Here is a 27,166-nt window from a genome sequence, read left to right as displayed (position 1 = left end):
ACTCAGAGTGGGGTAAAGATAATGAAACTCACATAGTAGTTAATTTCCTCTGGTACTAGTGAAAGGATAGGATTATTTTCAAATCATATTTTGTCATCTCAGGGGTGACAGTTAAGACAGGGGCTGGCACTGCCTTCTGAACTCTGCTATTTGATTTTATATGTATTTATTCGGATGCCAATTTACTTTTTTTTTTTTTAAATTTTATTTTATTTTTAAACTTTACATAATTGTATTAGTTTTGCCAAATATCAAAATGAATCCGCCACAGGTATACATGTGTTCCCCATCCTGAACCCTCCTCCCTCCTCCCTCCCCATACCATCCCTCTGATGCCAGTCCAGGTTCGATGCACGATACTGGATGCTTGGGGCTAGTGCCAATTTACTTTAATTTAATGATATTAAATCCCTGCTTCCCTCTTGATTATTTGATATTGGAGAAGGTTTTTGAGGCAGATACTGTTTTTTGTTGATTTGATTATATTTTAGAAGAAGAAGATTCTGTTACCAGTCATCACTCTATTTTCTTTACCCAGAGGTCCTGTATCTTTATTCTAATTGAGATTTTTTTTTCTTATTTAAATGCTTGCTTTAGTGTTATTCTTCAAATAGCACAGGTTGTTTAGTTTCTTTTAAAAAGTCAAGTTTATTTTTTAAGATGGTTTTAGCTTTATGGAAAAAATGTGAAGACGGTATAGTTTCCAAATATCTTGCAACCGGTTTCCTTTCTATTATTACTGTCTTGTATTACATTGCTATAATTAATTACCCATTATTGATACATTATTATTGAATAAAATCCATACCTTCTTCAGATTTCCTTAGTTTTTACCTGATGTGCTTTTTCTGTCTAGGATCCCATCCAGAATACCACATTATATTTAATCCTTAGGCTCTTCTTGGTAGTGACAATTTCTCAGACTGTCCTTATTTATGATGACCTTGACAGTTTGAGGACTATTGGTCAGATATTGTGTAGAATGTCCTCTCGAGGGATTCTCGTGATGTTTTTCTCATGATTAGACTGAAGTTGCACGTTTTGGAGAAGGAGACTGCATCGTATCATGTCAAGGGGGCATATTATCAACATGACTCATCACTGCTGAGGCTGACCTTGGTGATCTGGGTGAGGGAGTGCTTGTCAGATTTCTCAACTGTAAGTAACTCTTTTTATTCTCTTTTCATACTGTACATTTTTCAGTACATTTTTACATTTTAAGGAGATATTCCTTGAGGTTTGAGCATATACCTAAATTATGTGAAATTCTTCTGCCTGGGAGAAATGTTCTCTTCTACTGTATTTATTTATTCCATCCTTTATTTATATCAGTAGGGACCTATGGATATTTATTTTATGCTTTGGGTTGTCATCCAATACTACCCTATTTTGGTCTTCACTTTGTTCCAGTTTTGGCCATTGGGAGCCCTTTTGGTTGGCTCTGTGTCCCTTTGAAATACTCTCATCATTCTGTATCTTTGCCCCAGTACTTCTTTCTGGTATATTTCCCACTCCAGTTATAGAATTGGCCATTTCTCGAAGGCTGCTCAATTCCTTTTATTGGACAAAGTATTAGGAACAAAGAATTGGATGCTGGTTGTTATTATTGCTGCTGGGATCATTGCTTCTAAGCCCTCTCAGCTGATAGAGCAAGGAAATCAAAAGGTATACACTAGTGTATATATCTGGAGTAGGAAATGGCAACCCACTCCAGTATCGTTGCCTGGAGAATCCCAAGGACAGAGGAGCCTGGTGGGCTATAGTCCATAGGGTCACAAAGAGTTGGACACGACTGAGCACACACTGAAAGAAAGTGTATTTATACATGTGTGTATGTGTGTGTGTGTGTATACTAATATATATACAATATATATTGTACATGTACTATATATACAGTATATATATACACACATACATATACACATAGATCTATAAATATTTCTGTAGCAATATCCATATTAAGCTAAATGTGAATTCATACTGACATCTCCAACTATAACCATGAAAATACAGATCATTCTAGCCTCCTCCCTTGCTAATCTTGTAAACTCATATCCCAGCCATGAGAAACCTGACTCTCACTATTGGACACCCATTTGCTTAATTATTCAATTTCATTTTATATGTCTGGTAACAGTGTAATTTTTAACCCATATCCCCATGGGAAACAACTTTACCAGCTAGAGTGTAGTGCTTATGCATGCGTAGTTTTTCCTCTGTCTTTAGTTTTATGGACTCCGCTCATTTCCAAAGGTACTTATTCATTAACTTAATCCTTGCTCACATTTAGTAGGGCTGTTTCATACAAATATAATAAAATTAGATTGTTTTGTCACATTTTACATTCCATACTGAAATTTCCTGTGATCTCCTACATAATTTCATCAAAATCTATGTAGTTTAAGGTTCATTCTTTGTGTGTAAAGGGCCATGGGTTTTAAAAAATTGTAGTATCATGTACTCACAATTATAGAATCATGCAAAATAGTTTCACTGCTCTAAAAACTTCCCTGTGCCTCACCATTCTAATGTTCCTCCCTTCCCTCTTTATCCTGGAAACCACTGATCTTTTCCCATGTTTGTAGTTTTGCCCTGTCCAGAATATCACATAATTGGAATCATATAAGATACAGCCATTTCAGATAGGTTTCTTTCACTTAGCAGTATGCATTTAGGATTCATTCTTCTATGTCTTTTCTTAGTTATTGCTTTTCATTACTGAATCAAAATTCTATTGTATGGATATACTACAGTTTGTTTATTCACTTATTAAAGGATATCTTAGTTGCTTTCAGTTTTGAGTGATGGCAACCCACTCCAGTACTCTTGCCTGGAAAATCCCACGGATGGAGGAGCCAAGTAGGCTATAGTCTTTGGGGTCGCAAAGAGTCTGACATGACTGAGCGACTTCACTTTACTTCAATAAAGCTGCTAAAAACATTTACATTGCAAGTTTTTATAGGGACATAAGTTTTAAAATCAGTTGGATAAATATCTAGAGGCATGATTGCTGGATTGTGTGGGAAAATCCACATTTAACTTTGTTAAGAAGTGCTGTTTTTTGTTTGTTTGTTTTTTTGGTTGAGTTTACATAGACAATAATGTCATCTCATCTGTGAAAACAGATAATTGTATTTCTTCCTTTCCTTGTATTTTATATCTTTCATTTTCTTTTATTATCTCACTTCACTATTCATATCTTCTAGTATGATATTAAATATGAGTTGTCAATGCATCTTTATCTTGCTCCTGATCTTAGGAAGAATGTGTTCATTTTCTCACTGTTAATTATGATGTTCATATCAGTTCAGTCGCTCAGTCGTGTCCGACTCTTTGCGACCCCATGAATCGCAGCACGCCAGGCCTTCCTGTCCATCACCAACTCCCGCAGTTCACTCAGACTCACGTCCATCGAGTCAGTGATGCCATCCAGCCATCTCATCCTCTGTCGTCCCCTTCTCCTCCTGCCCCCAATCCCTCCCAGCATCAGAGACTTTTCCAATGAGTCAACTCTTTGCATGAGGTGGCCAAAGTCCTGGAGTTTCAGCTTTAGCATCATTCCCTCCAAAGAAATCCCAGGGCTGATCTCCTTCAGAATGGACTGGTTGGATCTCCTTGCAGTCCAAGGGACTCTCAAGAGTCTTTGCCAACACCACAGTTCAAAAGCATCAATTCTTCGGCACTCAGCTTATGATGTTAGGTATCCAGTTTTTGTAGATGTTCCTTATCAAGTTGAGGAAGTTCCCCTCTGTTTGTATTTTGCTGACATGTTTTATAATAAATGGGTGTTGAATAGTGTCAAATGCTTTCTCTCTATCAATTGATGTGGTTAAATGACTTTTCTTCTTTAGTCTGGTAATATAGTGGTTAAATGGATTGATTTTTAAAAAAACTTGACCCAGTCTTGCATAGCTGGGGTAAATCCCATGACTTGGCCATGGCATATAATTCTTTTTACACATAGTTTCATTAAATTTGATGATATTTTGTTGAGGATTTTTACATCTGTGTCCATGAGAGACATTGATCTTTAGTTTGCCTTTCTTGTAATGTCTTTGTCTTGTTTTAGTATTAGAGTAATTCTCTTCTTATAGAATTGAGTTATAACATGTTCCTTCTGCTTCTGTTTTGTGGAAGAGATTGCAAAAAATTGGCATCATCTCTTCCTTAAATATTTGGTGGAATTCACTAGTGAAAATTCCTGGGCCTGATGCTTTTTGGGGAAAATGGTATTAATTATTGAGTCAGTTTGTCTCATAGATTTAGGTTTTACCACATTATCCATTTCTCCCTGCAAGTTTTGGTAGTTTGTGACTGTGAAGTAATTGATCCATTTAGTCTAAGTTACTGAATCTGTAGCGACGGAGTTGTTTATGGTATTCTTTGCTATCATTTTAGCGTCCGTGGAACTGGTCGTGATAATTCTTTCATTTTTGTTATTTGCAATTTGTCCCCTCTCCCTCTGTTTGGTGATCCTCACAAAAGGGTTGTTAATTTTAAAGATTTTTTCAAAGAGCCAACCGTTTTTAGTTTGCTATTTATATAAATATATGTATATATATTTTCTCACAGGGAGAAATAGTTTATAGGTGTACAGGGCTTCCCACATGGCTCAGTGGTAAAGAATCTGCCTGCTAATGCAGGAGACACAGGTTTGATCCCACAGTTGGAAAGATCCTCTGGAGTAGGAAATGGCAACCCTCCAGTATTCTTGTCTGGAAAATTCCATGGAGAGAGGAGCCTGGTGGGCTACAGTCTGTGGGGTTGCAAAGAGTCAGTCAGTATCATTGAGCCACACACACTCATTTGTTGTATTTTTTAGATTCCACATATAAGTGATACCCTATTTGTCATCCTCTATATGTCTTGGCTGATACCCTCCAGGTGTATTCATGTTGCTGCACATGGCAACATTTCATTCTTTTTATGACTGAGTAATATTCCATTGTGTGTGTGTGCATACCGCATCTGTTTATCCATTCATCTGTTGATAGACACAGAGGTTGCTTCCATATCTTGGCAATTATAAATAATGCTGTTATGAACACTAGCGTATATGTGTTATTTTCTAGGGTACACGATCTTTTCAAATCAATGTTTTTGGATTTTTTCAAATATATAACCAGGAGTAGAATTGCTGAGTCATATGGTAGCTCCATTTTTAGCATTAGTTTTTGGTCACTAATTTTCTTGCTGTTTTCCTATTTTCAACTTTATTAATTTCTGAACTATTTTATTACTATTTCTTTTCTTCTGTCAGTTTAAATTGCTATTCTTTCTCTACTTTCCTGTTATGGAAGCTGAGATAATTGATTTTCATTCTATAGTATTTTATAATATGTAAATTTAATGGTATAGATTTACCTCTGAGCACCACTTTTGCCACAGTCTACAAATTGTGTTAAATTGTACTTCCATTTTCATTTATTTCCAAATACTCAAAAATTTCTCTTGAGAATTCTTTGACCTATAAAGTAATTAAAAATATGTTGTTTAATCTCCAAATATTTGGGGATTTTCCGCCTCCTTTTCTGTTATGAATTTCTATTTTAATTATTGATTGAGAATAGACTTTGTATAATTTCTTTCCTTTTAACTTTTTTATGATATGCATTTGTATTATAGCTCAGAGTGTGGTCTATATTTGAGAATATTTTGTGTGAGTCTGAGAAGAATGGTTATTCTGTTTTTGGATGCAGCATTTTATAAATGTCAGTTAGATCAAGTTGAATGACATAGTTTGTTTAGGTCATTTCTACTGTAACTGATTTTCTGTCTACTTGATCTATTAATTACATAAAGAGAGGTGTTTGACACCTCCACCTCCAATAGTGAACTTGCTTATTTCATTTCTATCAATTCTTAACTCATGCATGTTAATTAACACTGTTAGGTGTAAACATGTATTGACCACTTTATCATTATGTAATTCCCTTCTTTATCACTGGTATGTTTCTGTGGTCTGAATTCTGTTTTGTCTAAAATTAATATAGTTACTTCAGCTTTCTTTTGATTAGTACTAGATAATATATCTTTCTCTCTCCTAATATTTTAACTGTTGCATATAAAATCTTTTAATTTATATATAATTTTAAATTATTTATGAAAATGCTTTATATATATATATTTAGTATAGAAATAGAAATGAAAAAAATACCTAACCCCACTATACAGAAGTAACTGTAGTTAAAACAGGTGTTTTCTCTTTTTTTAACTTTTTCCCCTTTGAGTACATAGAAACTGAGTCTATACTGGAATTCAGAGTATTGGAGAAGGCAATGGCACCCCACTCCAGTACTCTTGCCTGGGAAATCCCATGGACGGAGGAGCCTGGTGGGCTGCAGTCCATGGGGTCGCGAAGAATCGAACACGACTGAGCGACTTCACTTTCACTTTTCACTTTCATGCTTTGGAGAAGGAAATGGCAACCCACTCCAGTGTTCTTGCCTGGAGAATCCCAGGGACAGGGGAGCCTGGTGGGCTGCCTTCTATGCCATCTATGGGGTCTCACAGAGTCGGACACGACTGAAATGATTTAGCGGCAGCAGCAGCAGGGATGTCTTGGTAAAAAAGTAGGAAGAACTCACACAAAGTTTCTATAAATTAGGGGATAAGAGACTTCACATTCTTTATGCTAATTTTTCCTGAATTGGTAACATATCTATGTAGCACCACATTCATAAAGGTATTTGTTTCTCAGATTCTCCAAACTTTGATTCTGAATGTATTTCTCTCCCCTAGAAATAACAATTTTACACTTTGCTCAATATCTGTATGTAGAATATATATTCTGTGCATATTCAAGAATAGGTACTTTAAATTTTTTTTTGCACTTTTAAAAAAATTTTATTTTATTTTTTATATGAGTATGTACTTTATTAATATGCTGTACATTACGCTATTTTTTAAATTGATACATTGGCATTGGTTTTTCTATTCTCCTTTTTAGTATGTGAATGTACTGTACTTTTTTGTTGTTGTTGTTGTTTGAATTTTCTTTTTTTTCTTTAATTTTATTTTATTTTTAAAACTTTACGTAATTGTATTAGTTTCGCCAAATATCAAAATGAATCCGCAACAGATATACATGTGCTCCTCATCCTGAACCCTCCTCCCTCCTCCCCCCCCACCCTCCCTCTGGGTCGTCCCAGTGCACCAGCCCCAAGCATCCAGTATCGTGCATCGAACCTGGACTCGCGACTCGTTTCATACATGATATTATACATGTTTCAATGCCATTCTCCCAAATCTCCCCACCCTCTCCCTCTCCCACAGAGTCCATAAGACTGATCTATACATCAGTGTCTCTTTTGCTGTCTCATACACAGGGTTATTGTTACCATCTTTCTAAATTCCATATATATGCGTTAGTATACTGTATTGGTGTTTTTCTTTCTGGCTTACTTCACTCTGTATAATAGGTTCCAGTTTCATCCATCTCATTAGAACTGATTCAAATGTATTCTTTTTAATGGCTGAGTAATACTCCATTGTGTATATGTACCACTGCTTTCTTATCCATTCATCTGCTGATGGGCATCTAGGTTGCTTCCATGTCCTGGCTATTATAAACAGTGCTGTGATGAACATTGGGGTACACGTGTCTCTTTCCCTTCTGGTTTCCTTGGTGTGTATGCCCAGCAGTGGGATTGCTGGATCATAAGGCAGTTCTATTTCCAGGTTTTTAAGGAATCTCCACACTCTTCTCCATAGTGGCTGTACTAGTTTGCATTCCCACCAACAGTGTAAGAGGGTTCCCTTTTCTCCACAGCCTCTCCAGCATTTATTGCTTGTAGACTTATGGATAGCAGCCATTCTGACTGGCGTGAAATGGTACCTCATAGTGGTTTTGATTTGCATTTCTCTGATAATGAGTGATGTTGAGCATCTTTTCATGTGTTTGTTAGCCATCTGTATGTCTTCTTTGGAGAAATGTCTATCTAGTTCTTTGGCCCATTTTTTGACTGGGTCATTTATTTTTCTGGGGTTGAGCTGTAGGAGTTGCTTGTATATTTTTGAGATTAGTTGTTTGTCAGTTGCTTCATTTGCTATTATTTTCTCCCATTCTGAAGGCTGCCTTTTCACCTTGCTAATAGTTTCCTTTGTTGTGCAGAAGCTTTTAAGTTTAATTAGGTCCCATTTGTTTATTTTTGCTTTTATTTCCAGTATTCTGGGAGGTGGGTCATAGAGGATCCTGCTGTGATGTATGTCGGAGAGTGTTTTGCCTATGTTCTCCTCTAGGAGTTTTATAGTTTCTGGTCTTACGTTGAGATCTTTAATCCATTTTGAGTTTATTTTTGTGCATGGTGTTAGAAAGTGGTCTAGTTTCATTCTTTTACAAGTGGTTGACCAGTTTTCCCAGCACCACTTGTTAAAGAGGTTGTCTTTAATCCATTGTATATTCTTGCCTCCTTTGTCGAAGATAAGGTGTCCATATGTGCGTGGATTTATCTCTGGGCTTTCTATTTTGTTCCATTGGTCAATATTTCTGTCTTTGTGCCAGTACCATACTGTCTTGATAACTGTGGCTTTGTAATAGAGCCTGAAGTCAGGCAGGTTGATTCCTCCAGTTCCATTCTTCTTTCTCAAGATAGTTTTGGCTATTCGAGGTTTTTTGTATTTCAAAATTTTAAAAATTTATTTATCTTTGTTTTTGGCTGTGCTGGGTATTCATTACTCTGCACAAGCTTTCTGTAGCTGAGGTGAGTGGGGTCTACTCGTTGCTGTGGTGCATGGGCTTTCTATGGAGGTGACTTCTCCCATTGCAGAGCACCAGCTCTAGACACGTAGACTCAATCGTTGCAGATCACAGACTCTAGAGTCGGAAGTTTTGGCACACAGGTTTAGTTTCTCTGTGGCATATGGGATCTTCCTGGATCAGGGTTTGAACTTCTGTCTCCTGCATTGTGAGGCAGATTCTTAACCACTGGACCACCAGGGAAGCCCAAGAATAGGTACTTTATTAATACAACTGTATGTGCTATAAATACTGTCCAGTCCTAGTTTTTGATATGTGACTGAGTATCTCAGATAATTTTCCATTTCAGTAGCTACAGAATTTCTTCCTTTGAACATTTGAAAATTATTCCCTTTGTATATATGTACTATAATTTATTTGACTGCTATCGTATTGACGTACATTTAGATTATTTCAAGGGTTTTGCTAATATAAATACTGCTACAATGAATATCTTGTACACATGACTTCACACTTCAGAGAGAGAGAGTATATGTGTGTTCATAGCACATTCCTAAATTTGAAATTCCTTGGTGAATGGGTATATGCTTTACAATTTTGGTAGAAAATGAGGTCGTTGAATTTCTAGCCATCAAGAGTTCACCACATTGTGTTTCCAAGAACAACACATAAGAATACAGTTTTCCACAGTCCTGCCAATGTGATGTTTACCAAATTATCTGTGTTAGTATTCCATCTAACAGTTTTGCTATCTCATTATAGGTTCATTTCTCTAAAAGAAAGTTTTAAGAACCGTTTCACATGTGTAACAGCTGTGGTTTTCTCTGAACCAGCTGTTCATGTTGTTTACTCGTGTCTCAGTTCTATTGTTGCTTTTACCTTGTGACCCATAGGAATTCTTTGTGTAAATTAGTCCTTTGTGATATGAATTGAATGTTTTGGGGTTTTTTTTTTTTTGCTATGTAAACATTAAAAAGTTTTGTGTAGTTGAACCCAGATCCTTTCTCGCATGTCTCTGGGCTCTACTATCAACCTTAGGAATGTATTTTTCACTGTGGTGTCATCAGAGAATCTTGCCTTTGGTTTCTTCTGGTACATTTATGATTTCCTTCTTGCTTAGTTATTTTATTCATTAGGTTTTTATCTTGCTGTGAGGTATAAAGGAGGAATCCAGCCTTATTTTTATGGGATTGCTACTTTTTAAAAATATCATTAAAACTTTTTCTTCATGATTTTGAAATGTGACCTTTATTACATGTTACATTACTGTATATGATTGAATCTGCTTCAGGATGTATGATCTTGTTCTCTTGGTGTGTGTGATTACCACATAAGTGTGAGTGTTTGGTGTGTGTATGTGTGTGTATATATATATGTATATATGAAAAATATGTATAGTGTGCGTAATATGCGTTCGGTGTGCTTCTCTCGTCTGTTACATTGAGACGCAAACTTAGTATACTTTCTTAGATGCCTCAGGCTTTCTGTCTGTTTTCTGCTTTAGTTTTTGTTTGAGCTGGGTTGGTTTTTCTCTCCTTTTTGGACATAAATGAAACATCGTAGTGAGGGACCCAGATCTTGCTTCCCTAGTGGTCCTGAGGGGCTGGCTACAGCGACCTGGAAGTGTGGGAAAGATAGTTCCCTATGACCACTATGGAAAGAGCCAGACAGGCACATGCCCCAACTTTGCCAGCTATCTGGAGAAGCCTTCTGTGTGGATTTTGAGGTGTGGTGGATTATACTGAGGTATAAGCCATCTGTCACACGAGGGATCAGGTTGATGGCCAAATACATTGACTTTGTCCTCCAAAGATTATAAGGCCCCAACCTTTTTCTTTTTTTGGTATCATTGTGACTTTCCTCACTGTATTGGTTTTGTGACAATGTTGGCAATAAGCAATAAAGTCTAAATCTGTGTATTTGCCTAAAAAAGGTTTTGTCTAAAAAAATGCTTTGGATTGTCTTATACAGATTACCTGAATTTCTGGTTGTATTTCATGGCAAGAAAGTTTTCCTTGTATAGTTACAAATTTCCTAATGCCTTAGTATAAGTATTTGCTCTTCCTTAAGTCTTAAATATTATGAGAAAGATATTCTCAATCCCTATTCAATAGCAAGATCTACCAGAGTAGTTGCTCAGAGCCTGGGCCATACTCATCAATCTTTTCCAGTGGGTTTGGCATAATGCAGGACACTGAGGACGAGAAGATGTGGATTTAAATAGGGAGTATAACATACGTCTCTTTCTTTCAGGAGCATCAGGATTGTGCTAAGGAAGCTGACTGAAGAGGGAGTGATAGGAAATTTTCGTATGGCAGCAGCTTCCGTCCCGTAAACTCACTTGCTACATGTAGCCACTTAGAGTATTTTGGCCTGTTCTCTGCTCAGCAGCACTGCTGCATTTTGCAACAGACAACACTGGCTTTATCAATAGAGACTTTGCTTTTGAAATGAAAAAATAGGCATTTTATTATCATGGTTGATTGGATACAGCCCATAACCTAATGCAAATGATTTTTTAAAATACTTCCTCCATTTGTATGGTTAATCCCAGGAATTTGAATTTTGGAAAGAAGTTTATTAGAAATATACTCCAGTGTTTACTTTTTGAGAAAAGCCAATAGATCTCCTAAGACATACCTGAGAAGGTACACAGTACACAATGAATTAGCTTCGCTATGCATGCAGTGTTGTGACAGTGACAAGAAGGAAAATGAAGCCACATAGTCCGAGGCAGCTGAGAAATTGTGAGGTACGAGGTCGCTATAGACTTGTATTTATTATCTCCACTGGTTGTGTAAGTGAGCTGAAATAGGCAACTTTTCCCAGAAGCTTGACCTTAGCATTTAGAATGATGGTGGCCACAGGTGACAGCTGTAGGAATTGAGTGTATTAGAGTGTATTAGTTTGCTGGGGTTGCCGTAATAAAGTACCACAGAGCAATGCCTTAAGCAACAGAAATGTATTTCTTCAAATTGTGGAGACTAGAGTTTAAGATCCAGGTGTCAGCAAGGTTGATTTCTCCTCAAGGTCTCTCTCTTTGGCTTATAGATGGCTGCTGCTACTGCTGCTGCTAAGTCGCTTCAGTCGTGTCCAACTCTGTGAGACCCCCTAGACGGCAGCCCACCAGGCTCCCCTGTCCCTGGGATTCTCCAGGCAAGAACACTGGAGCGGGTTGCCATGTCCTTCTCCAATGCATGAAAGTGAAAAGTGAAAGTGAAGTCGCTCAGTCGTGTCTGACCCTTAGGGACCCCATGGACTGCAGCCCACCAGACTCCTCCATCCATGGGGTTTTCCAGGCAAGAGTACTGGAGTGGGGTGCCATTGCCTTCTCCATATAGATGGCTACCTTCCTGCTTTGTCTTCATCACATGGTCTTCCTTCTGTGTGTGTCTGTGTTATAATCTCCTCTTCTTATTAGGACACTAGTCCTATTTTATGTAGTGAGATTTTGGGGTAAATCACCACATTTTTTGAGGGCACTGGGCTAGGAAATCAGAAGATTTATGAGGTGATTATTCCTTTTTAAAAAAATTAATTTTTATTAGAGTCTAGTTGCTTTACACTGTTGTGTTAGTTTCTGCTGTACAGCAAAATGAATCAGTTATACACACACATGTCTGCTTTTTTTTAGGTTTCTTTCTGATTTAGGTCAACACAGACAATAAAGTAGAATTCCCTGTGCTATACAGTACGTTCTCATACAGAGAAACCTATATGCAGGTCAGGAAGCAACAGTGAGAACTGGACATGGAACAACAGACTGGTTCCAAATAGGGAAAGGAGTACGTCAAGGCTGTATATTGTAACCCTGCTTATTTAACTTATATGCAGAGTACATCATGAGAAACATTGGGCTGGTTAAAGTACAAGCTGGAATCAAGATTGCCAGGAGAAATATCAATAACCTCAGATATGCAGATGACACCACCCTTATGGCAGAAAGCGAAGAGGAACTAAAGAGCCTCTTGATGAAAGTGAAAGTGGAGAGTGAAAAAGTTGGCTTAAAGCTCAACATTCAGAAAACAAAGATCATGGCACTCAGTCCCATCAGTTCATGACAAATGGATAAACAGTGGAAACAGGGCTCCAAAACCACTGCAGATGGTGACTGCAGCCATGAAATTAAAAGACGCTTATTCCTTAGAAGAAAATTTATGACCAACCTAGACAGCATATTGAAAAGCAGAGACATTACTTTGCCAACAAAGATCCATCTAGTCAAGGCTATGGATTTTCCAGTAGTCATATATGGATGTGAGAGTTGGACTGTGAAGAAAGCTGAGTGCCGAAGAATTGATGCTTTTGAACTGTGGTGTTGTAGAAGACTCTTGAGAGTCCCTTGGACAGCAAAGAGATCCAACCAGTCCATCCTAAAGGAAATCAGTCCTAAATATTCATTGGAACGACTGATATTGAAGCTGAAACTCCAATACTTTGGCCACCTGATGTGAAGAGCTGACTTATTTGAAAAGACCCTGATGTTGGGAAAGATTGAGGATGGGAGGAGAAGGGGATGACAGAGGATGAGATGGTTGGATGGCATCACTGACTCTATGGACATGAGTTTGAGTAAACTCTGGGAGTTGGTGATGGACAGAGAGGCCTGGCATGCTGCAGTCCATGGGGTTGCAAAGAGTCGGATATGACTGAGTGACTGAAGTGTCTGTTATGAATTTTTGAATAATTGAAACAATTGAAGTGGCCTAGTCCAGTCTCCTTTATGAACAGAAGAGCAAACTGAAAGGTAGAAAAGGAAAGTTGTTTTCCAGAATGTTGAAAAATCAGGATAGAAATCATGAATCTGAATATGACTGCATTTAGTGGTTCACTTATGATAATATCTCTGTCATTGGGTAATTGCCAAGAGATGTCAGAGAGGATTTGTAGAGTGCACATAATTTGTCCTATTTGCATTGACAATTTATTATTTGTACTAGAATTGCTGGTGTAGATTGAGATAACTTCTTAAAAACAAATTATAAAAGCTGTTTGGCAACATACAACTTAGGACACAATAAAAAACTTCTGAGAAACTACTTTTTATAGAATACGGTAAATGCACTTGGAGCTTGACTATAAGCATTTTATATTTATAAGCATTAGTGGCAAGGTACTGAGCTTCTTATGCTCAAGAAGCTACATGAAGAGTTGCCTTCAGATTGCTGTTGTAGCTAGAGATGCTGAGACTTAAGTTTCTTCAATGAGAATCATCTTATCCCTTTTTCTTAGCATAAGAAATCTAAATATCCCATTAAAAGGGGGCAAGAGCAAAGAAATGAGAGTGTGAGGCTTGGAACAAATGTAGGATATTTTAATGCCCTGTGGATCATAACCTCATATTAAGACGGTTGTCGTGGGTTATAGCAGATGGAATAAGTGTTCTGTAGTTGGTGTCTAGTTTAGACTCGCTTCCCTGGTGACTCAGCTGGTAAAGAATCTGCCTGTTAATGAAGAATATGCTTGAGATGGGGGTTCAATCCCTGGGTCAGGAAGATCCCCTGGAGAAGGGAATGACTACTCACTCTAGTATTCTTGCCTGAAGAATTCCATGGACAGAGGAGCCTGGTGGGCTACAGTCCATGAGGTTGCAGAGCTGGACAGGATTGGGTGAGTAACATACAAATATAGAAGACAGACATCTCACCTTGGACCCAACCTGAAACTCAGATGTAGTTGGTGAACTGTTGGACAGGCTTTGAGAATTTGTACTTTCTTGAAAAGGCAAAGGAAAATTTTGGATTATCCTTGAGAATGTTATGCCAAGTGTAACAAGCCCGTAATAAAAAAGATATTGTATATTCCACTTAGGATGAGATACATACATAGTCAAAGTCACAGAGAGAGAAGGTAGAATGGTGGTTGCCAGTGGCTAGAGGGCGGAGGATAGGGAGTTAGTATTTAATGGGGACAGAATTCCAGTTTGGCAAAGTGGAAAGGGTTCTGGAGAGGGATGGTGGTTATAGTTGCACAAAAATGTGAATGTACTTGATATGTGAATGTACTGTATCTTTCAAAATGGTTGTTGTTGTTGTTCAATACAGTCCTGTCTGACTCTTTGTGACCCCATGGACTGCAGCACACCAGGCTTTCCTGTCCTCCAGTATCTCCCGGAGTTTGCTCAAATGAATGCCCATTGAATCTGTGATGTTATCTAACCATCTCATCCTCTGCTACCCCCTTCTTCTTTTGTCTTCAGTCTTTCCCATCATCAAGGTCTCTTTGAATAAGTCAGCTCTTTCCAGCAGGTGGCCCAAATATTGGAGCTTCTGTGTCAGTCCTTTCAAAGAGTATTCAGGATTGATTTCCTTTGGGATTGATTGATTTGATCTCCTTTATGTCAAGAGTCTTCTCCAGGACCACAATTCAAGATGGTTACAGTAGTAACTTTTATATTGTGTGTAAGAAAGTGAATTTGCTCAGTTGTGTCCGACTCTGCGACCCCATGGACTGTAGCCCACCAGGCTTCTCCATCCATGGAATTTTCCAGGCATGAGTACTGCAGTGGGTTGCCATTTCCTTCTGCAGGGGATCTTCCCGACCCAGGAATTGGACCCAGGTCTCCCACATTGCAGGCAGACGCTTTACCATCTGAGCCACCAGGGAATCTCCATATTGTGTGTATTTTATCCCAATAAAAAAGAATAAGAAATAGAGGAACTTGTGTGAGCAAGATTTTTTAAACAGTTTGATAGAGGTTTGAAGGCCTGGTTTGGAGGGAGGACCATGGGATGAAAAATGTAGCCTTTATCTGTCCCAGACTAGCCCAACAGGGAGATTTTTATGAGACTGAAAAGAAGCTGTTATCATGAGGGACTTAGAGTGGTGGATGAACAGCCACTTGGGTGTCGTGGAGGGAATCAAGAGTGGCGTGAGGAGCTCTGGGGTGGAGGATGGCATCGAGCGCCTCCAGGGTTGGTGGCTTAGGTGCTGTGGATGGATACCTGAGGCCAGTCACTCATGGTGGGTCTCACCAGTGATGAGGTTCTCACCAGGGTCCTCATGGGGAGAGAACACAGTTGGCTCAGGGGAGGGGCCAAGGTGGGCACCTTGAAGTGACAGCAGCTGACAGGTTGGACCCTGAACACTTGTGAGATACTGGGGGGCAGACTTTAGACACCTAGGGGGAGTCATTAAAGCTGATCAGATATCTTGTAGGAGTGAGTGAGGACCAGAGCTAGTAAAATATGAATTATTATTGATCAAATCACTCCATCAACACTCTTGAGCCAATGAGGCAAGGGAAGTGTGTCTTTCTGGTGAATAAACAGAGGATCACATTCCTGACCTGGTGGGGCACTGAACAGTTGTTCACTCAAGCCTGAAATCTGGTAATGGGTCCAGTCACATGACTGGGGATTTGCTTTATCATCATGGCATTGAGGACCTATGCCTTTAAGCTCAAACATGAGGACATGGCACTTGAATGGCAGTCTTTGTTGAGTGATATATTGAATGCTTCTGTTTTATGGATGGCAGAAGAGAAGCACTGCCCCCTTTCCAATCTGTGGATAAATCATCTGGATTTATGATGGATTAAGTATTCTTTCTTCTCATGACAGTAATAAGTGTTATGAGCAGTGTTTAATAGTTAGACAGAGGAGATAAATATCAATTACTATTAGAGGAAGCATTTTTTTTAACCCGCTTCCCCGCTTTCTCCCATGATGAGGTTAATCATTTATGGCAAAGGCACATGAATAATTTTGTTTTATCTCTTTATCCAAGCAGTAAATGAATAGTAGTAACGCAGGGAGATTTGGATAATTAGTGTAAGAATGTATGCCAAGTATTTAAAGTTTTGTATTCTTCTCAAAACTCATTTTGTCTCAGCCACAAATAGTGCTTCTGTTCATAATGTGTGTTTAAAATTTTCATTTGGGGAACTCGGTCTCATCTTTCTTTGAATGTTTTTCTTTCTTGATGGGCAAGCTGTGTGGGAGCTGCAGTGTGCCCAGGAAAGGCTGCAGGGGCGAGGCTGCTGAGTGTAGGATATTGCATGAAGGAAGTGATATGAATGGATTTCTAGCTCTTAGTAATAAAAATTGATCAATTAAAATGAATCTATTTGCATATAGTAAAATTCACTCTTTTTGGTGTATAGTTGTTTTGAATTTTGATAAATACACAGAGTCCTGTGTCCACAGCCACAATTTAGATGTTGGACAGATCCATGACCCATCCCACCCCCAAAGGTCCCTAATGTCAGTATCTCTGCCGACACGTCTCCCACCCCCCAATCCTTGGCAACAACTGATCTGTTCTCCACCCTGCAATTTTTTTTTAAATTTTTATTTTATGTTGGGGCACAGTTGATTAAAATTTTTCTCGGTTTCAGATGTATAGCAAAGTAATTTCAGTTATACATGTACAGGTGTCTCTTCTTTTTCAAATTCTTTTTCCTATTTAGATTCTTAGAGTATTGAGCAGAGTTCAGGACCTACTGTGTAGCACAGGGAACTCTGCACCCTCTGGTTTTGCCTTTTCCCACAGAGAGGGTTTCCTCCTTGTTCTTGGCTGGGAGCTGTTGTTGCTCGCTAGATGGTTAGACTGGCTGTGTTTGGAGGTGATTTGGAAGAGGGAGATCTGGTAGTTCTGATGAAGCCTGTCTCAGTTGGTGCCTTTCTCTGGGGCTGTTCTTGACTCCTCCAGACCTCAAGCGATGCTTTTTCAGGCCCTTTGCCAATCTTTCTTTCCAGGAGAAAGTGGGAATTCCTCTTCTACCTGCTTCCCCCGACACCCCCTCCCAAGCCCACCATTAGGCATTTCATAATTTGTCAAACATTTTTGGTGTCCTTCTTGGGTGAACAAGTGCTGGTATCCCATCTCTGGTATATTTTAAAGTTTGGGGTTCGTTGGTGGCCCTCTGACTTTGGTCCTTTGAATTTCTGAAGAACATTAAGGAATTTGCCAGTGGTCCTGTTTTCCTATTCCTGTCTGGGAGAGAAGGATGTTGGTGCAGCTGACTCCACCCTTGGGGGAAGCCAGGATCAACATCTACCTTTAACCCCTGTTACCTCTGCTGACATTTGGGGTTAGTTTTCTGCTATTTTGTTTGTTTTTGATTTTTTTGGGGGGGATTTTATTCCTCTTGGCTTTCTTCCTTATTGGTTGCTCATACCCAGGATAACCACTCTTCCCTTAGCCTCATGAGCATTAGCCAGGTTTGAGTGTGAAAAAGGCGGGTGGTGATGCGCTGCCCATTTGCGTCTCATCTCAGGGAAGGAGGTGGAGGTGCAGTGAGATACTTCTCATCTCCTTGAGGTGGAGGATGAAGAGGTATTTGTGTGAAGGTCCTGGACACTGCTCCTTCCTTCTGTAATATTCTCAGCCCCACTGGCCAGGGTATCCCAAGAGAAGGGGAAGAAAAAATGTGTTTGGAATCGTGGGTGGTTTTCTGCAAAACCTCTTCATTCATGACCATGGAGGAGGGTAGCAAAAAAAGGAGGCGTTGCAGGACTATAGGAATTTTTGCAGTGATCACTGTAGTTCCTCTCCACCATTCTGTGTCTAGCCCTGGCTGGTTCTCCGTCATCATCACCTTTACAGTCACCTGGAGAAAGCAGAGAGACATTCAACATCAGCACTCTTCTGAAGTTCTGCTCCCTCATTTCCCCATGTTTATTTGGAGGGCTTCAGAGTTGGGTGTGTGGGAAGCCAGCGGTTTGGGATAAGCTTGGAAAGGTCTCCGTGGCTTCACAGGTTGCGCTGAATGAAGAGAGCAACAGTGCATTGAACCTTCAAGGGAACCTTGGAGCTCCACTGAGCTGTGTGATCAGGCTATGGACACAAATCTTTTCTCTCATTATTGTTGGGCTGTAACTTGTCCCAGAGGGAAGAAGTGGGCCAGAATCTCATTTTTCTACCCTTATTCTCCTGTGGGGATCTCCTACGTTAGGAGGTAAAAAGTAATGTGTGTTCATCCTTTCTTTTCATATCCAGTAATAGTCTACAAGACATGTCAGGGTGGAAGAGGTACCCTGGCCCAATGCTGGGTGTCTTCAGCTTGTTCCTACAAAGTAGGATTATTTTGTAGTCCTATTTACCCACCCATCCATTCATTCAACTCTCCATGCATTTTCTAAAATTTTTATTTATTTTTTTGACCGTGTCGTGTCTTCATTGCTGAGTGCAGGTTTTCTCTAGTTGCAGCAAGCAGGAGCTACTCTTCGTCACGGTGGTTGGGCTTCTCATTGTGGTATCTTCTCTTGTTACAGAGCATGGGATCAGTCGTTGTGATGCCTGGGCTTAGTTGCCCCAAGGCATGTGGAATCTTCCCAGACCAGGGATTGAACCCCCTGCACTGGCAACGGGATTCTTTACCATTGGACCAGAAGTGAAGTCCCTCTCCATTCATTTTTAAATAAGTATTTATTGAATGCCTTCCATGAGCTAAAATGATGATAATAAAATCATGAGTAAACATCTAGCCCACAACCTGGCACATGGCAGGTGCTTTAATGTTGGTTAAGGGAATGAGTGAGTGAGTTGATGAAGGCATGACTCTTGTTCTCAAGACATATACAGTCTGTTGGCAGTGGGGAGGGCTAGGTACACAGAATAATACTCTATGATAACGGGGGACACAGGATTTGTTGGAAATAAGAGGCAAATAGCCTTTGAGTATGACTTGAATAATTAGGGAAGGGCAGTGTTTGAGTTGAGTTACAAAGAAGCAGCAGTTTGACAAAGAAGTGGATAGTATATAAGGGTTAGTAAAGTGGAGTTTGTGTTTCAGCACGTCTGGGCTGGAGCTCTGATTCTGCACCTGTTAAGCTGATGCACCGGCATCACTTGCAGATAGAGCACAGCCAGGTTTATCAGATCTCATGCAGGGAAGGGAACATCACCTTCCAGCCTCTCAGAGGACAGGAATCAGAGGAAGATATTCAAAGTATTTTAGCACTGGGACTGGGTGACTTTCAAAGCTGGTCTTACAAGGTGGGGGATTGGTCGGGAGAGGGCAGAGTTTGGCACATAAGAGTAAGGTGAGGGTCTTCAAGAAAGTCCAGTTAAGCAAGCCTATAGTCTTAAAAATATGCCATTATAGGGACTTTCCTAGCAGTCCAGTGGTTAAGACTCTGCTCTTCCAATGTAGGGGGAATGGGTCTGTTCCCTGGTTGGAAAACTAAGATCCAAAGGATTGGGGAAAAAAAAAAAAACGAAACTATAAGAAAATACTTTATTAGTTGATTCATTAGCACCTATCTTCTAGAAGGTACAATATGACAATTTTATTTTCTTGCTTTTATTTTTGTGTGTGTATAAGGAAATGGCAACCCACTCCAGTGTTCTTGCCTGGAGAATCCCAGGGACAGGGGAGCCTGGTGGGCTGCCATCTATGGGGTTGCACAGAGTCAGACACGACTGAAGTGACTTAGCAGTTAGTGTGTGTGTGTATATATATATATATATATATTTTTTTTTTTTTTTGCTTTTTCTTAGAATTTTTGACATAGGGACAGAATGGTCTGCTGATTTCCGTACTTATTAGCTATGTACCTTTGGGCAAGATTTTCCTTTCCTACTAGCTTTAACTGACACTAATACGTGAATGAAACTAATAGAAGATTTAATGAGATCGAATGTGTCTAACACATGGCACACAGGACTTGACCCCAGGAAGCGTTTGTCATGGTATACAGGGCACTCGGCAGCAGAACCATGAATCAGAACCGCCATCTCAGCCTCACATTCCCCTGGGGCTCTGATAATGATATTCTAATCTGAGAGGCTAGAAACCTGTGCTCGCTAGTTCCAGTTCCCTTATCAACTTGGCTGTGTTACCTTGGGCAGGTGACTCACCCTCTCTGGCAACCTCTGTATCCTCCTCTGTAAAATTAAGACATTCACTCTCCTAGTCTGACAAAGAATCTCTAAGGTTTCCTCCAGATCTCCGAAGAAACTGAGCCTGGAGTGACTTGTCCTGAAATCTTTTGTGTCTGAGCTCATCAGGCTGGGACTAGTCTTTATTCCTGGGATCTGGAAAATTTAATTCCTGGCTCTGCAGCTTTTGTGTTCTCAGCTGCCTGAGGCCAGTTTTGTGCTTCTGAAGGGAACAAGAAGGCCAGGCTATGAGGCGGCTGCTGATGGATGTTCTGTGTCATTCAGGTCCTGGATTTTGCTTCACTCACTGGAATAGGTTTGTTTCTTTTTAAAGATAGAAATGGCAGTGGAATTCCTTCCCATCTTGGTAAAAGGCAGCAGAGAAAGTTCTCTGCTCAGGTAGCTAGTGGCAGGGCAGATGGTATCAGGTTCAAGAGCAAAGATCATAGGACTTCCCCAGGTGGTCCAGTGGTTAAGACTTTGCCTTACAATGCAGGAGGTATGGGTTTGATCCCTGGTCAGGAAGCTAAGATCCCACATGCCCCCTGGCCAAAAAAAAAAAAAAAAAAAGTAAAATGGAAATAATATTGTAACAAATTTAATAAAGACTTTTTATAACGGTCCACATCAAAAAAATCTTTAAAAAACAGAACAGAGATCATTGATTTGCGATCTGAAGACTAAACGTCATTCTTCTCTCTGTTTTTCTTGGGCAAGTTACATGACCTCACTGAGTGTTGGCTTCCCATGTAACAAAAGGAGGAAGTGATAGTGAGACTATTATGCTGTTCAAGTCAGACAATTGGATGCTAATATTCTTTTTAAACTTAGATAGTCTATCAGCATTAGCTGATATTCCTGTTCAACACTCCATGAGGATCAGTGAGTGCTGGGGAGTATTCTGCGACCTGAGAATGCATGAGGTGTGTGCATGTGTTCTCATGGGGGCAGCATCTCCACCCCCAGGGAGTTTATACTGTGGTGTGGTGGGGAGTCTGCGTTACATAAAACACCGGACTCATCTGAGGCTTGGTTTAAAAAATAATAGAAAGGAAACAGAAAGGGTGCTGACTCTTACTGAGCCCTTGCTACTTGCCAGAAGATGCTACATCCTGAAGATGTTTTGTCCTTCATTCCTGGCAAAGACCCTGTGCAGAAGGTCTTCTGGGTTCCATTTCACACGTGATGGCTTTGAGCTGCAGAAAAGTGAAATGTATGCTAGGGATTCAATATAGAAGTTGTCTGATAACAAAGCTTTGATTCTTTCTAAAACACTGGTTGCCATGTGCTCTAGCGGCTCTGAATTTGCACCTTTGCTGGACTTTTCCACTGTGTGAGTTTTATCTAAATCTCCCATAGTGAAGCATTGAAATGTTGCCATGTCACCTTATAATTTCTTCCAACTCTGCCTTATTTTATTTATGGAGATGTAGTGACTGAAATATCTGTTGTGTGCATTTAAGCTGACTAATGAAGACTGAATAGACACCCCAAAGCAGAAATCTCCTTTGGTTTATTACTAAGTGTTGTATATAAGGTGTCCCAGAAATGTTGGTTATTACTGTTATTGTTAACAATATTTTTTTACCTGAGTCAAGGAGCTACCAGGGCAGCAGGAATGATGGATCAAAAGGGGAGAAATAGGCTTCAAGCTCTAGATCTGAAAGGAGGTGGCATTGTCACCTAGACTTACAGTTTGGGGATCAGCTAGTAGAATTCTCAGAATGAGGGACCATGTCCTCAGGATGAGTCATTCATTCTTATATGTGTAGGTTGCATAATTACTCTGTAATGTAGGCTGAGATGGGTTTATTACTGAAGCAGGAATGTTGCAATTTCATAGCTGAGAAAATCAGAAAGAGGTTTGCTGCCTTTGTTTGGGACTCGGGGTGAGCTGGCGCACTGCCTGCCTACGGGTGGAGCTGGTCCTGAGAAAATAAAACACATTCACTTGGACTTTGTGATCAGAGAGAGGAAGAGTAAGCAAGACACCAGGAAAAATGACCTCTTGTTAAAGAGCTCTGTTGCAAGAGACATAATATTTTGAACAAGCAAACGATAGAGGACTTACATAGATTCCACAATAGCAAACTCACAAGTTCACGCTCATCCACACTCACTTTGATGGCTTCAGAACTAAAATATTAACTGCAAGAGAGAATGAGTGTCTATAGAGACTTCAGTTCATGTCCTTGAGGAAGATGAGAAAGAAATCTTCTGAAATATTGATTTAAATTACAAACATATGTAACCTATGAGAGAAAAGAGAAAATATTTGGAAGTCAGATCCAGGAGATGTAACAATAACCCCTTCAGAGGGAGCAGGAAAACAGGGGAGGCAGATTAAATAAATAATAAGGGACATTTTCCTTGAGCTAAAGACAGACTTGAGTCAGAAGTTGGAAATGTTCTCAGCTTCCTAGATAGGATTAATAAGAAAAGATATATCCCTAGGAAAATACTTCAGCTTTGAGCATAATGAAGAAATCTTAGAATCTTGCAGACAGAAGGAATGTGTTATTTTCCAAGGGGAGAGGTTAATACTGGCCTCTGATTTCTCATTTGCTCCACTGGACATTAGAAGAAGAAAGAGTAGTGCCTATAATTTACCCAAGAAAACAACTCCTTTGTGCAGTCAAAGCATCATTCCCTGTCAACTGAAAAAGAGATTTAATTTTTTTTTCCTATTCAAAACCTTTTAAGGACCCTTCTCTTTGCAAAATCGACTCTTACCTGGGTAAGAAGAGAATGAAGAGTTACACAAATATAATCACAGGCTGTCAGAAAGCTGAAGCTCCTATTTTTTTTTTTAACTTTTTATTTTATATTGGAGTGTAGACGATTAACAATAGTGTGATGGTTTCGGGTGCACAGCAGGGCAACTCAGCCGAAATTCTCCAGACAAGAATACTGGAGTGGGGTGCCATGCAGGGGATTCTCATGACCCAGGGATCAAACCCAGGGCTCCTGCATTGTAGGCAGATTTGTTACCATGTGAACCACTGGGGAAGCCCATATATGTATCCATTCTCCCACAAAGATTTTTTTAAGGTTTTTTTTAAAATTAATTTTTAATAGATGGAGTGTAGTTGATTTCAATGCTATGTTAGTTTCTGCTACACAACAAAGTGAGTCAGTTATACATATATGTATATCCTCTGTTTTTAAGATTCTTTTCCCGGATAAATCATTATGAAGTATTGAATAAAGGTCCCTGTGCTAGTCAGTTGATTCTTATTGGTTATCTATTCTACATAGTGTATATATGTCAATCCTGATCTCCCAATTTATTTTTAGATAAGAATGGATTTCAATCTATCTCAGGTAACTAATATAATATGCTCAAAAAAGTACTGTAAACAATGCATCATAGTAGAGGTAGAGGATATGGAGGGAAAACAGGTGAAAAATAAACCCTGCAGTGTGTGTGTTTAAGTCTAACTGGATATTAATAAATGACATAAAGTTTTCAATGTGTGTGCTAAACATGGGAGTCTCAAACTTGTCTTTGCTTCCCTAGGCATATCTAGGAGTTCAAGTACTAAACTCCATAAAATCAGGTTGGTGTAGTTTTGAGCCTAATTTAGCAAAAGTAATATGTGTCTTAAGTTCAAAAACCTGCTTGATACCACATTTCCCATCTTGTCTTTTGACCCAGTGCTTCTAAACACAATTTAATAGATCTTGTCTTAAAAGAGGTATTATACAGAGTGAAGTAAGCCAGAAAGAAAAACACCAATACAGTATACTAATGCATATATATGGAATTTAGAAAGATGCTAACGATAACCCTATTTGCAAGACAGCAAAAGAGACACAAATGTATAGAATAGTCTTTTGGACTCTGTGGGAGAAGGTGAGGGTGGGATGATCTGAGAGAAAGCATCAAAACATGTATATTATCATATGTGAAACAGATCGCCAGTCCAGGTTCGATGCATGAGACAAGGTGCTCAGGGCTGGTCACTGGGATAACCCAGAGGGATGGGATAGGAAGGGAGGTGGAAGGAGGGTTCAGGATGAGGAACACATGTACACCTGTGGCAGATCCATGTCAATGTATGGCAAAACCAATATTGTAAAGTAATTAGCCTCTAATTAAAATAAATAAATAAATAAAAAATTAAAAAAAGAGGGAGGCAAAATTATGATTTGGTGAAAACATATGTCTAGAGTTTCAAGAAAAAAATTCTAGGCAAATACTTATATAAATATCTATATAAAACTTTGTTTTAATATGATTTCAAATATTGGATGTGGGTTAGTGAAATTAAAAGTTCCCACAGGGAAACGGAAACCCTCCTCATATACATCTGGTAGGAATGCAAAATGGTGCAGCAGTCTTGGAAAACACTCTGGCAGTTCCTCAAATGATCAACAGTTATCATATGACTACATTTTCACTCCTCGGTATGTAAGCAAGAGATTACACCCATAATTGTACATAAGTATTCACAGAAGCAGTATTCATGAGAGCTCCTAAGTAGAAACAACGCACATGGCCACCAGTTGATGAAACAGATGAAATATTATTTGGCAACAGGAGGGAATTAAGAACTAATACATGCTATTGATACAATATGAATAATCCATGTAAACATTGTGCTGAGTGAAAGAAGCCAATCACAAAGGACTACATTTTATATGATTCTCTTTGTAGAGTTGTTTTTGTTGTTCAGTTGCTCAGTCATGTCCAATTCTTTGTGACCCCATGGACTGTAGCCCACCAGACTCCTCTGTCCATGGGATTCTCCAGGCAAGAATACTGTAGTGGGGTGCCATTTCGTCCTCCACGGGACATTTACTACCCAGGGATCTAACCTTTGTCTCCTGCATTGAAGGAAGATTCTTTACCTTATGAGCCCCAGAGAAGCCCTAATCACAAAGGACTACATTTATATAATTCTTTTTATAAAACAGGCAAATCTATAGAGACAGATTAGTGATTTCCAAGGGGCTGGGGGACAAATGGAATCGAGGGTTCTGAGTTTCTTTACTGAAGTGATGAAAATGTGCTAAAATTGTGGGGAAGATTGCATACTCCACAAGTATATGAAAAACCATTGAATCTTATGCTTGACTTAAGATTATACAACTTGTATAGTATGTGAATTATATCTCAGTAAAGCTGTTAAAATATCCCAAACCTCTTATTTCTTTGCTTCTTATGACTTGTTTTTCCAGTTATCCTAAGTCTTTCAAACAGTTTATTTTATTAAAAATGTATGGTCAAGATTGGCAGAAAAATCTGACCCAGGTTGGTCATCTTTTTGAATGGATTTGTTAGCATGTTTCTTGGAAAGCCACCTAGCAAAATGAAAGGTAGGCAAGACTGACATTGTGATAGGTCTTCAGTTTAACATATTAACAGACCAAGACGTGGAAATCATCTGCTACTAAAACTATAGTAGGCATTTTTCACTGGAACACTTGGGTGCCATGGGAAATGAAAATACAAAAGAATTTTTGTAGCTTCCAGAAGTTTCTGCTATGGGGAATTCCAAAGTAAAGTTACAGTGAGTTGGACACTGAGCTTCATGATTCTTTTCAGAGCATAAGGACCTTGGGTGTCTTCAACATCCCATTGATTTCATAGCTGTTTGAAATCATGATAACATTTTTCTGGTCCAAGTTTTTTTTTTTTTTTTCCTTCTTCTTCATTTTAATTTCCTTATAATCTCATTTATTTTTTACTTTCGGCCTTATCTTTATGCTTTAGCATGCTTAAAAAGACATTTGTAAAAGATTTGTATGCTATAGGAAAATAAGCTTTGTTCACTGATGGGGAAAAACATAGATGAAAAAAATTTTACATTAAATAGGATGTTTTCATTAACTGAATATTTCAGTTCCCTTATAGTAAACCAGAAACCCTTTTTGTTTGCTCTTTAAATCTTGTTGGAAATCTTTTTGAAATGTATCTGTTCTTTTCCCTGTCTGTGAAAATAAAATATGTATTTAGATTATCAGTGATAGCTGAAAGACTTTATATCTCCCAGGTTTCTGACTGTCAACAAATATTTACTGGTTGTTTACACTTAAGGCTCTCAGTGAATAGGGAATGTTGTGTTGACGACAGTATAGGATATTGGGCTAAGTGTATCTTGAGCTCAGAATTCTCAATTGAAGATTCTAGTTAGAGTGTATTCTACATGCATCTTAATATTAAAATGTATCCACATTCAATCCCTCCAGGCCAGTATTTTCTCATCAGAAATTATGAACTTTTTTCCTTAGAGAGCAAGTTTTGACTTGGCTTTTTGAAAATAACTCCTCTTACATATTAATAATGAAAAAAGTCTTCATGACACAGTTAAAGAATGGAAAGGTGGACTCTCTTTAGGGAGAATATTGTGACAGGTGTGCGCACCAGTGCCGTGGGGTTTTGAGGCAGGGGAGAGAAATTAAAGGAATTAATAGACATGAAGCAGGATAGAGATCAATGGATGGAAAATTGCTAAGAGGAAGCATAGTAAGGATTAGATCATGGCTAAACTGACTTGATCAGATTCTTGGTAAAGGCAGGTCAGGGTGATCAGACATTGCCTGGGTTGGGGGAGAGGGGATGAGGAATCCAATCAGATATGCAGGGTGATCAGATACTGAGAATGGGGAATCTGGTTAAACCCATTTAGGATTCGT

General features: G+C 39.1%; 1 protein-coding gene across 15 annotated transcripts in view; it reads left to right on the top strand.

Annotated features, from left to right (window-relative positions):
* Positions 1 to 27,166, top strand: part of LOC147348197 (uncharacterized) — a 544,560-nt gene that overhangs the window by 378,372 nt on the left and 139,022 nt on the right. For 2 of the 15 annotated variants that reach the window (XR_015151172.1, XM_086366617.1), the window contains one exon: positions 1,026 to 1,158. The exons of the other annotated variants lie outside the window; for them this stretch is intronic. Coding sequence is in view for 1 of the 2 variants with exons in the window: in XM_086366617.1 (XP_086222743.1) it covers positions 1,026 to 1,158 (133 nt within the window). In the remaining variant the exon portion in view is untranslated. The remainder of the gene's footprint in view (positions 1 to 1,025; positions 1,159 to 27,166) is intronic. 15 annotated transcript variants of the gene reach the window in all.

This window comes from Bos grunniens, chromosome 22 (genome assembly GCF_055505025.1).
Source record: "Bos grunniens cultivar Pamir isolate PY7600 chromosome 22, Bosgru_T2T1.0, whole genome shotgun sequence".
Classification (NCBI taxonomy): domain Eukaryota; kingdom Metazoa; phylum Chordata; class Mammalia; order Artiodactyla; family Bovidae; genus Bos; species Bos grunniens.
This window is presented reverse-complemented; position numbering and strand designations above follow the sequence as displayed.